At 21.4% G+C, this 13,451-nt stretch overlaps 1 protein-coding gene across 1 annotated transcript; it reads left to right on the top strand. All coding sequences in view use genetic code 6, as the record gives it.

Moving 5' to 3' along the window:
• Positions 1-2,727: 2,727 nt before the first annotated feature.
• Positions 2,728-11,878, top strand: TTHERM_00576720 (transmembrane protein; the record flags this gene model as incomplete). Its single annotated transcript, XM_001009366.3, has 17 exons — positions 2,728-3,072; positions 3,142-3,938; positions 3,985-4,108; positions 4,171-4,629; positions 4,684-5,175; positions 5,242-5,763; positions 5,822-5,932; positions 5,984-6,105; positions 6,155-6,205; positions 6,525-6,808; positions 6,859-7,550; positions 7,603-9,821; positions 9,874-10,274; positions 10,325-10,817; positions 11,058-11,442; positions 11,585-11,652; positions 11,827-11,878. The coding sequence occupies 17 exons, from the start codon at positions 2,728-2,730 to the stop codon at positions 11,876-11,878; spliced, it is 7,617 nt and encodes a 2,538-aa protein (XP_001009366.3).
• Between the last annotated feature and the right edge of the window lie 1,573 nt (positions 11,879-13,451).

The raw sequence follows: 13,451 nt of genomic DNA, 5'->3' as shown, positions 1-13,451 counted from the left end.
ATAAAAGTGATTTTTACTCAATAAATCTTTATCTAATACTAAATAACAATGTTAAAAAAACCATAAATTATCATTTTGCTTTGACTTTAAATTTATTTTTAAAATATTTAAAAATTTTTAAATTCTATATAATTTAATTAATTTAACTTTTTTAATTTAAAATTCTTTTTAATTTATTCAATTTAAAAAAAAAATAATTTTTTGAAAATATAATTTTTAATCTATAATACTATTTAATTTTATTTTTAATATTATTTTTGAAGTTAATTTATCAAATTTCATTAGATTAAAATAATCATCGAAATAAATAGATAACAAATCATCAAAAAAATTAATAAATGGAAAATAAGTTTTTTTAATAAATTATTAAATAGTTCATGAATTTCTTAACTTATAGGAATTTAAAATATAAAAATCATTGAAATTCTAAATGAGTCTCTCTCTCAAAATCAAAATCAGATATTTATTTAATACCATCTATTATTTTTGATAATTTAATGTACTTGAATGCTATAAATTTTACTCAAATCCCTAAAAAGAGCTTAGGAAAATAAGGTAAGCCATTTGCTAACAATTTAAAATAAAATATTTTATAAAAGAAGATCAAAAGAAGAAATAAAAGATTTTCTGGATTTAAGATGTACTGTATTGAAATTATCTGAGAAATCTGACTTTCCTTTGCTTAATAAAGCTCTCTCAAACAATTTAAAAGTAGAAGGAAATATTATAGAAGAAATGAAATAAAGTTAAACTATTCAAATAAAAGAAGAAATTATACAATAAATAACTTTCATTTGATAAAAAAATGTATTTAGTAAATATAAACTAATCATTTTCAATAATTACTTTTACACTCATTCTGACTGGGTTATATCCTTGCTAAACATTTCTACTACTCCTCATTTAACTATTATAAATAAAATTGATATTAATGTAAGATTTTCTAAATAAAAGAAATTCAATTTTATTTTTAAATGAAAGAGGTCTTACTTACCTTAAAAAAAAATGGTTTTTTAAAGTTTTATCAATTAAATTAAATATCAATAGAATATTAATTTTATAAACTTAAACCCTGCAAATTTTTTATAAGCCCAGCCATTTTATGCTTATAGAAAAATAAATGAAAAAATAAAAATGTTGAATAGATTAAAAAGGTTAATTTGAAAGGAATATTTTCTTATTAAATTTTGTAAAAAATTCAAATTCATTCAATTTTCTAGCTCAAGCGAATCAAATATCAAAGAATTTTAATTTTTTGCAAAATTTAAAAATAAATACCTTCCTTTTAATTTAATTTCTTTATTTTTACTTTTAATCAAAAAAAAAAAGACAAGCTCCCCTTTTTATTTTTTATCAATCAAAAAAAAAAAATAACCAAGCTGCCTTTTTTAAATTTGTTAATTAATAGAACAATTCCAGAATATATTTTAATCGATTATTTATTTTTCTATAGACACATATTATTCAATGGTTGTTCTTGCAAAATAGGTGTGGAATTTAAGTATATTTATTTATTATTTTTCATAACATAAACATTTACAAAGCTCAAGAAATTATTTTTGAAAGACAAGCAAGCATTAAAGCTAAAATAAATCGTAGATAGATTGTTTTATATAAGGTTTATTATGAGATAGTGAACAAAAACTTTAATAGCTAAATCATAAACAATAATTCAGCAATTTCATGCACCAAGATTGCTAATAAAATTTTGTTTTTTATTCATGCAAAGAGTAATACTCAAAATAAATACATTATTAATAATGAAACTGTGGTGTGAGTATAATTTGTATGCAAACATCATAATGATAGATACTTTTTAAGTTTTAAAAAATGGATAAGCGCACTATATTAAATAAATATAACTTAAATTTTCTAAATCATAAAAATTAAATAAAAAAGTTAATTGTTAAAAAAAATTAGATTGAATGCTAAATTATTTTCTTAAATTTTATTCAAATTTAAATAAAAAAAAATTTAATCTTCTATTTTATTTCTTTACCATTAAATATATTCAATATGAACTAGTCAATAATTTATTTTATAGTTTCTCACAAATTTATCTATTAAATTTTTAAAAAAGTAACCACCCATTTTTGTATTGCACCAAAATAATTAATCTGCTTTAGTTTACAAAATATTACTTAAGCTAATTCATTTTCTCATTTTATTAATTTATAAATTTATTTTATTCTACAGATTTGATTTTATATTTTACATTTTATTAATTTTAAAATATTTACTTAAATGGGATTAAAAATTATATTATTTATTATGTTTTAGGATTAATATTGATAATAAACAACTATGCTTGTTTAAATAATAAAGTTTTTTAATAATTCGAGTTGAAAGAGTAAATCAGTATTATTATACATCTAAACAATTTTATATTGAAATTCAAATAAGAATATTAAAAGAAGGATAAATTAAACTAAATTTTCATTTATATTTAACATTGATAATAAACGGCTCTAGTTATTTATATAAGGCTTTTAAATAAATTGAGTTGAAAAAGTAAAATCAGTATAATTATTATAAATTTAATCAATTTTATATTGAAATTCAAATAGGAATATAAAAATAATAATTAAGTAAAAAGCTAATAACTTAATGAACTTACTTATTTTAATTCATTTTTTATTGATATATTTAAAAATAAATGGGGTTGCTGCTATAGGCTGTCCCTTTTGGTAAGTAGGGTGCTCTAATTAATATTACTCTATTCAGAAAATGATAATTATGAAATCTGATCCTTAGATCGCAAATGATGATATAGCGATTCTCGTATATAATCCTTTTAGTATTGGTATTTATAATTTGATATCAAAAAAAAAATTAATCCTGTAGGAGCCTTAAGAAAATATTATGTTTTATCGCATTGACAAGGATGACAGAAAATAAATTTAAAGATCAGAACTGCACACTCTTGATTCTAGTGGCAGAATAATCAGTTGGAATCTAGATATTGGAACCAAATAAAAAATACTATAGATCCCTGATTAATTATTAAACATTAATCCTTATTCTTGTTTAAATTCTGAAGAAAAACTTGTGTTGACATGGAATAATAAAAATGTATTAATTTATTAATTATTTGCTATTTATTTAAATAATTTGGGAAAATTAATTCCATTATAAAAATAGGTCTTTGTAATTGGTTTTTCTAGCTCAACCTAAAGCACAACAATTATAAGTACACACTAGCTTCCAAATAATAATGGAATTCTAAATTGTCAAAATGATAAAGCAAATAGAAGAATGGTAATTTTTTAATCTAATGGTGATATCTATTAATATGATATAGCTTCGAATTCATTTAACATTTTATTTACCTTAAATAAATTTTACTCAATATAATCCTCTTTTCTGTCAAAAAACCTCGTTACTATATCATACTAATAATCTTCATTAAATTACTTTTTGGTTTCATTTAGGTAGTCTTAGATGATTTTTTCCTAAATCTTACCTGCCTAAACAACAAACGTTTTAGTAAACTCCCTTGAACAGTACATTACAGTAGTAGGTACATCTAATTTATTTTAAGTATGGGATTTGTAAAGATTTTAAAAAGTATATGAACCTAATTTCCAAAATATTTATTGTGATTAAAGAGATGCAAATCAAACCAGTATTAGTAACTAAATTAATTTTGTTTATGCTTCGATTAACAGCTTAGATTAAATTGTTAGTGTATCAAATAATTATATATTTGCTTACTCTTTAAAGGAATAAAAACCAATTATGTTCAAAAATTAAAATATTGGTTTTAATTGGCTGTAGGCTTACATTTCCCAGAGTAGTATCATATTATGCTCTGAAATGTCTGTTTCGATAATTGATATAAAATCATCCAAATTTGTTTATGCTATAGATTATTTTAATAGATAGCTTTCAGCTTATGATGTTCCTAATAAAATTGAAGTTGATCCAGATTTTAACAGGTAAACTAAATCAATATAATTAATACTTTATTAATATTAAAATTAGAATCATTAAAATAGACAGAGGAGGTAAAATACAGTATTGGTCATATTTTGATAATATTATGGAGAAATAAATTTTTGTTTCTGGAGCTAACTCAACTTTTATCATAGATAAATAGTTAAATAAGGTATCAATCATTAATTATTTTGATAATAATTTTATTAAAACATTTCATATTATTTGAAATAGCTTGTTTAGCAAAATTTATAAACTACAAAAGGAAGTAAAATTTTATTTGTATTTGATTACAGATAAGGAATATTAATAGATAGTATAGAAAATGCTTTCTCTGAAAGCAATTTACAATATTACTATTTACACTAAGATAAAACTAATGGATATCTAATAGGAATTATTTAAACTACTTAATATATGATATATAATTTTAACTCTAGTCATGATCATTCCCTTGTATTTAAAGGAACTTTTCTCCCTAATGCTCAAACATAAGGAATTGCTTTATTATTGGAAAGCTAGAAGCAGATATTTATTTACATAAATGATTTCTTGTATTTATTTAATTACTTCTACAGTGATGGGGATTACAATACGTACATTCCTTTTGATGGAAAAAATTTAAATTTTAACAGTTTCTTTTTTAATTTTTAAACATAAATTTTATTTAACATTTAAGAACAATAAATTATGGTAAAAAATTAGTTAAATAAAATATTTTTGTTAATATTTTTTATTTTTTTAAAGTAATATAAGTATAACGTCAATTCCTTAGATCTCATATAAACAATAAGTTATTATTCAGGAAAAATTTAATAAATCTATCTTATAGAGTAGTTAAATATCTTTCTTATTAATAAGGGGAGTTAAGTATTAACTAAAAATCATATTACTTTATAAGAATAAGCTATTGATTTTAAGCAAGATATTGTTAAAAATTTGGTATTTGATGAATAAAAGGCAATACTAATAATTATAACAAGCAGTTTTAAGTTAAATGTTTTTGACTTAAAAACTACAATTTTGCTGAATTCCTTACAGATACAACCTCAGCTTATAGAATAAATATAAATAGACACAAATATGTAAATAGTCATTATTAGCTTTGACAATGGTGACATTCTTTTGTATAATTATAATATTCTCTCGATTGTTTCTCTATTTAATAATATATAACCAAATAATATGGACTATTTTATAAGTAATTATAATACAATAACCTATAAATCTGGTTCAGAAGTAATTTTTGTTAATTTTTATTTTATTAATTAAATAATTTTTATTATTTATTTACTTATTTTGTAGGTTTACACAAAAAGGCTAATCAATTTTGGATAGATTGCGTAGATAACTCCTTAAAATAATGTATTAGATTTCCATATTCACTTACAAAGCGGATTTACTTTTATACTTACTAACTAAGAAGTCTTTATTTATAATCATATTAGCAATTAATATCTTCCACCCTTTCCTAATAATATAAATTTATCTAATGCTTATATTATTAGAGGTATAACTTCATAAGATACCATTCTTATTGGTTATCTTACTTCAGTTTCAAATAATATTGTAGCTTATAAATTAAGTAATTATAATTATATTAATACTATGAAACACGATTTAGAGAAATGTAATTCTGTAGCAGAGTTATATTATGATGATTATTCAAATAGATTGTTTGCTGCTTGCAGTGGACCTGGAACAGTCATTGTATGGGATGCTTCAAATTAATTCTAATTGATAAAGATTTTAGACTAAATAGTCTCAGTATCTTTAGTATCAGATATGGCTTTCTATCCAGAATAAAATTAAATCATGATTTTAGGAGTAATTTATTTACTTTTATTATTTATTAAATTTTTGAGTCTTTACTAAATATATTTAGTATTCATGGTGGTCAGTTTTGATTGATTATAAAAACCTTTAAATAATATGTACAATAGAGGGCATATTTGGGAATTTCGACCACTTTAATTAATACTAAATTTAATGGGATGTAATTATTTAAAATATTAAAATATATTAAAATAAAAAAATATTAAATAAGCATATTGGATATATTCGATTAAGTGATTTGAATTGTAAAAAAATATCAGAAGTTTAAGCTCATAAACAATGGATATATGAAGTTCTTATTGATTCTTAATCCTATATACTAACATCTATAAGGTAAAATAATATAATAATTATTTTATTTAAAGTATTTATAAATATAAAGTAAAGATCTATTTGTAAAAACATGGAGCTATTCTAACGGAATTCAATTTATGTAATTTGATATTATAAAATATTTTTTATTAAATCTCTTATTTACAAAATAAAAAATAAATTAATTAAATAAATAATTTATATTTGAAATTTCTATTATAGAACATGCAATAGGGGAAGTATAAGGCCAATAAAAATGGGCCACTACAGATTTTAATTTCAAGAAATTTGTTAATGTAAGGCTTCATTTTGAACCTAATGGCCTTATAATTTCCCCATTGTATATACTCTTTTATTAAACATAAAAATACTAAAGCGCATCAATATAAATAATAATTTTTTTAGAATAAATATTATTAAAATAAAAATTTAATAAAAAGGAGTCAGTTATAACTTTAAAATCCTTTGTTTTGTGGAATATTAGATAAAGATAATAATCTTGTTGTTGTTGGCGATTTTAATGGATTTGTTTATATCCTTAGGTACCCAAACTTATTATTATTGAGAACAATATAAGTAGCATAAGGATAGATTTCTAAAATCTTTTTAGATGTAAAATATAACTTAATATTGATAGGCAGTCAATCATCTGGAACAATTAAATATCTTAATATGATTGAGTTTTTAGTTCCTAATATGTATACAAACTCTTATTAAAGCGAAGGTAATTATTAAATATCGCATACAAAAATTGATTTTTTATAATAAATATAGGTCTATTATCCACATTATAAGTGAATTAAAGTATTATTTTTCACTAAGAACTAAATATAGTTTAGTAATGGAATTATACAAGTTAATAATTAAGTTATGGATTTTTCGTAAATAGCGATGATCCTGAATATGAAGTTTAAAGTAAGATGATTTTACTGAAAGGTTAAAAGAATATAGGAGTATTATTAACCAGAGAACAAACAATATTTTTTGATCTAAATAGTTTAAACTTAGTCAACATTTAAAGTGTTAAGTGCATGAGAAATACTTAGCTTATATCTTATTTTATTTGTTCATAATTAAACATTATTACAATAATTGGCTTAAACGATTTCAGATAAATATAATAGATTTCAATTAACTAAAATTCTAGTATTATTTAACTTGAATCAATTAATGAATTAAATTCTTTCTTTGTTACAACTACTTTAGGAGAAATCATTTCTTTCTAGCTAAATGACAAAAACCCTGTCTAGTTTGATTAACAGTTTAATATAAATCTTCTTAAGTAAGCTATCATTAACTATTCATTTACTTTATTAGAAAATATTTATATCATATTAATGGCATCTTTTGATGGAAACATAGCCTGTATTAAATTTAATTTCAGTTTTGCTATTTTGGAATAGTAAATTATAAAATTACCTGGTTATAAATCGCATGCACACATAATTAAAATATTTGAATCAAAAGTAAAAAAATTATTTAATAAATTTAATAAAATTTCATTTTTTTTAATTTTAGGTTTTCATAAAACGAATAAGTGATTTTTATATTGGATTGTACAATTTAGAAGATTTTACTCTAGTCCAATAAATATCAAGTCCATGTCTTGGCTATGTTTATAAACTTGATTTGAATTTTGAGTTGGATTACATTTTATAAAGTTGTGTTTGCATTTATCAAGTTAATTTGCTTTCTAATTTTAAATAACTAGGAATGGGAAGGTTCTTTTAAAATTTAAATTTAACAGATGTTTACACTATTGATCAAAATTAAATCATTTTAGTAAACAAAGATTATTTTATAGATGTATACTAAAATACTATTTTCGTATATCTAATCGACTAAATATCTTAAACAATTAAAATAAAGGGGTAATTATCATTGGATAATGAAGATTTAGGATTTGTTTCAAATTATGAGATATTTAATTCTCTTGATAATATTTATATAAAGTTAATTCTTTACTCTTCTTTTTAAATAGGATAATTGCATCTACCAATTTAGGGATAATAGATTTGCTAAGAAACTCTATATATAGATGAAATTGCTTCAACTTTTAAATCTATTGACAGTGTTTACTATTAAGTTTAAAAATACTTTCCAATAATTGAAATGGAATTTTTAATTTAAATAGAATCTGATATTGTACTTTAAAGACTTCCTAATTTTGCTTTTTCTAGTTAGTCATCAATAACATATTAATCTCAATCTAATTTAACAAATTAAATTTAGGTTTATGTAAATTCTGATTTTTTTGATTCATTCAGAGGGTACAGTAAAATTATCATGAGTAATTTAACTATTCAACCCTAATAATAATATAGCTCCAATTCTATATTCAATATTTAAAACGTTGGATACTTAGGTTTCTATAGTATCAATTTAGGAGACTTAGCTATTTATTCTTTTGAAATTTCTTAAATCAATGAAGTGTATTTCAATCATATTTAAATGATTAAACTGAATATGCAAAGTAGTTAATTATTGAACCTATTTAGCATTTAGGATGTCAATTAAATTTAGATAAACTTAATGACTATTTAAAATTGTACTTTTAGTTAAATTTAACTATTCAACTTTTATAACAGCTTAAGTTAAGGTATATATTAACTTTAACTTACAAATATGATCATAGATAACTCAAAATTTTACTTTATTTCGTCAATGAATATTAACACAATTTTTTAATTGTAAAACTTTTAAAATGTCTAAATGTCTTCTATACTTATCTCTACTTGCTCGGGTACTCCTACTCTAATTTTTAGACTTTTCTTAATTAAAAATTTAATATTAAATACAATAGAATATTATAAAAATTAAGATATCAGCTTTATGGACCACAGTAATAGTTAATCACAGGTGCAATAAGACTACTATGTTAACTATTAATTAATAAAAGATAATGTTTTACTTAAAAATATAAAAATAATTTTTAATAATTATACAAATAAAGTCATAGAACCTACAATTAAAATCTAGTGTCATAATTTAACTATAAATGATACTATATTTGAGAACAATACTGACATTACCAAATCAATAAATTTACTGTATATTTAACAAGGAGATTAACTTTCTTTTTAGAATATTTTTTTTAGAATAAATATTGGCTTTAATTCTTTGATTTAAATTAATCAATTTAATTTATGTTAATTGTTTAATTTACAATTAACTTAAAATGAAATCTATTATGGACTTTATATTATTTCTTCTAGTGCGCAATTATTTGATTCTAAAATTTTAAACAATAAAGCTATTTGGTAATAATCAATAATATTTGTTTAACAATCAACTTTTTCTATTAAAAACACATATTTCTCAAACAACTTATCTTAATTAAATGGAGGATCACTTTATATTACTTAAAGCACTCAAATTATTCAGAATTCTAGTTTTGAAAATGACTCATGCACTTCTAATGGAGGATCAATTTATTCTTCACGATCAAATCTGTCAATATTATCAACAGTTTTTTCTTCTTGCTCATCTTAAAACGGAGGATGCATTTATGCTGATAGTGGTTCTCTTAATTTAACACAAGTTCAATCTTAAGCATCAAAATGTACTAATAATGGAGGTTTTTTATATATGTCAAAAATACCAACTATAACCATAAAAGACTCAATATTCCAAAATAGTACTGCTTATTCGGATGGAGGCTGTTTTTATATCACAAAATCAGGATATATCAAATCAATAATTAATAATTCAAGTTTTTAGTTCAACAATGCATATGGGTAATTAAATGTATTTAATTTACAATTCCAATTCATATTTTAAAAAAAATAGGAGTGGTGGTGCTATTCTAATTGATAACTCTAACTTTCCATTATAAAATTCAAATTTTATAAAGAATAGAGCTGGTGTTGGAGGTGCTATAAGATATTTAATCATAAAACCTTCATTTATGGTTAAAAATTAATAAAACAACATAATAGCTAAAGATTCATGCAAAACATATTCATCTAATTCATGTAAATAGAATAAAGCAATAATATTTGGTGATTCAATAGCAAGTTATCCTTAATATGCTTCTATTTTTCCTAGCAGAGACTTTGATGTAAATATCTCGCTCTATCCTAATATAACTTTTAGTAATTTTAGAAGTGGTTTAAGTAGCTTTGATCTAAGCATTTAATTTTTAGATGAATTTAAGAACCCTGTGAATTAAGTTGATTTTAAGAATTCAAGTAACTACTTAAAATATTAAATTATATTTTTACCATATTTAACATATTAGCATAAACAGCTTAACTAAGTGGAAATTTGCTTTAAGAGTTAAGTCAATATAATTGCCAAGTTTATTTAATACAAACTATAGAATCGCTTTAGAAATAAATCATTAAAATTGAAGGAGCTACTTCTATTGATTATAAATTCTAACATTAAAATTTATCTGGATGTTTAATGAGTAATTTTAAAATTGCAGGAGTTCCGTCCTAAAGAGCAATAGTTTATTTATCACTTTAAGGAATGAAATAAATAGCAGCAAATTCTACTTTTTACGATGTTAATTAGATTTAAATAGAGATATATTTTAGAAGCTGTATCAAAGGAGAGTATTACAACCCTACATGCAATGGTTGTTTAATTTAAGAATGTGCTTAATGTTAAAGTGGAACATATTCTTTAGTTATACCAAAAATTAATAGTTAAAAGTAATGTTAACCTTGTGATTTATCAGTTGTTGAATCATGTTAATTGGATTAAATAGTGCTCAAATAAAATTATTGGTATTTATTTTTTATAAAAATTATTTTAGTACATTTCAACTTCTTTTATTTTAATTATTGATATTTGACTTAAAATGAATAAAACATTAATCCAATAATATTTATTTTTAGACAATATTATGAGGGTATTTGATAGGTTGTTGATAAATGATTTATATATTCTATTTTATTAACATTTTGAGTGAGCTTGATTAATCATGTTCATTTATTAATTTTATTTAAAATTAAAATAATATTTAGGAGAAGCAGCAATATTAGTGATAATATTTATGAATGTAATAAAAATATTTTGTCTTGCAATGGAGATGAATAAAATAATTACTGTGCTAAGGGTTATACTGGAGGATTATGTTCAGCTTGTGATAATTATGGATAAGTGTGGGGAAATCGCTATGGAGCCGTTTTATCGGTTAATGTAAGAGGTGTGGTATGTATGGAATGTTCTGAAATTTAAGCTAATTACTTTAAATAAGTACTAACCTTCATTGGTGTTTTAATTTATGTAGTAATTTTAATGGTTGACTCTTAAAATAGTAACTGCAGGATATGTTAAATACATACTCTTAAGCAGCTCAGGATTATCAATTTGGGAGTTTCATCTTTTACTCTATAATCTTCAACAATAGTAAAAATATTTATAAATTAATTTTAGGTATTTGCTTCATTACAACAAAATATTGGAATTACCTTTCCAACTCTATTTTCGAATTTAATTTCTTTCCCTAATTTCTCATCTCAGCCAATATACATATTTATATATTCTTTAGATTGCAGTTTAAGTAGCATAAATACTTAAATTCCAATCTAATATTTAAGATTTATTTACTTATCTATGGTATTACCTATAATCATGCTTCTTTCTTTAATATTATTCGTAAAAGGAATAATATTTATTCTAAGTTTATTCAATAACAATCAATACTTTAATAACCATATGTACAATACTAGAAATATGGCAATAAGCTCTTTGATTGTATTTATGTATCTAGTCTTATAAAATATATACTAGGAAGCTCTACAAATAATATTTTGCTAAGAGCTCGATAATAAATATTACATGAAAAGCCAAATGGATTAAATTTGCTATACCAAAGAACACAACTAGTATTTATTCTTTCTTATATGCCCTATACTCTTGATAACTGTAATAATCTATCCTCTTATACTTTTTTATTTAATCTACCACAATAAATAATATATGTTTATCCAACTCAGAAGTGTAGTAATTAGAAGATACGGATATATTATTTCAGGCATAAAATAAAACAGGTGGTGGTGGGAGTTTATTAGAATATATCAAAAATTCATAATTATCTTTCTTGCAACATTCTTTAATTCTCAAAATCTTATATAAACATTATCTATTTTGTTTCTATAATCGGTATATTTAGCACTATTAATATATTTTAAACCATATGAAAACAACAGAATTAATAAGCTGGAGGTAAAGTCTGTAACTTTAATGATACTGATTTTTTGGATTGCTGTATTTGATAGTTTGACAGAAGAATCTAACTTTAAATATGCGTTTTCTGTTCTCTTAGTTACTTTATTTATTATGCTCTTTGGTAAAAAAAAATTTTTTTCATAAAAAATAAATTAATTTGAATTAAAATAAAAAGGTTCTTTAATAGCAAGTTTTTTGAATGTTTTACTATAAAGAAGCATGATTAGAATAATAAAATCGAAAATTTTTAATTATATATTTATTAAATTCAAAAAATGTCTATCTACAAAAAATGAGTACAAAGTAAAAGAATACCTTAAAAAAAAAAATTACTCCTTATATATTTTAATGTTTAAGCCAAGTCATCAATCTCTGTAGGTCTTTAAAAAGTAAAGATATTTTTTTATTTGCAAATTTTAAATTCTTATTATAAAAAGCTGGAAGAGACTAAGAGAATTACTTTAATCTATGAATAAAACAAAAAAACAATAAGTTGAAAAAGCACCAACCCTTAATAGTCTAAGTTAAACACATCGCATTTAATTTAGTTTTAAAACAGATTAAAGTTTGTCTAGTCAAAGGCTTAATTTATTGTCTAACTAAAAGCTTTTGAAAAAAACAAAAACTGGAAATTTTAGACTTAAATAATTTGAATTATTTAAAATGTAAAATTCAATTTAGAATGAATGAACCTAAGCACCTAAAAATAAAATATTTTATACTAATTTTATTTAAATCAATATAAATGTATTAGTTAAAATAAAGATTACTTGTTGATAATTAATTTGATTTTACTCATTTAGCATTTGTAATACTTTAAATAAATTTTAATTTTGTTAAAATATATGTTTAAAAATAAAATATTAGTTTACAAATAAATAGAATTATTTAATCTAGTATATTTAATTGATTATTTTTGATAGCTAAATATAAAAATCTTTTGAAAAGCTTAAAATAAATTTCTTTTTTACAATTTTTAAATTTAATAATCTTAATGAAAATTTTAGAATTTTACAAAAATAAAAATAATTTACAACCTCATAGCATAGCTCTGCTAAAAATTTCAAAAATAGATTAATTGATAGAAAAAAATCTAAATTTTTATAATATCACATAGGATTTTTAATACTGATACTATTTGGCATACAATTAATAAATTTATTTAGGATTGTTATTTAAAAATAAAT

The sequence above is a fragment of the Tetrahymena thermophila genome (genome assembly GCF_000189635.1).
Source record: "Tetrahymena thermophila SB210 genomic scaffold scf_8254752, whole genome shotgun sequence".
NCBI lineage: Eukaryota > Ciliophora > Oligohymenophorea > Hymenostomatida > Tetrahymenidae > Tetrahymena > Tetrahymena thermophila.
The sequence above is the reverse complement of the archived record's forward strand: the minus strand, read 5'-3'. Positions and strand labels throughout refer to the sequence as shown.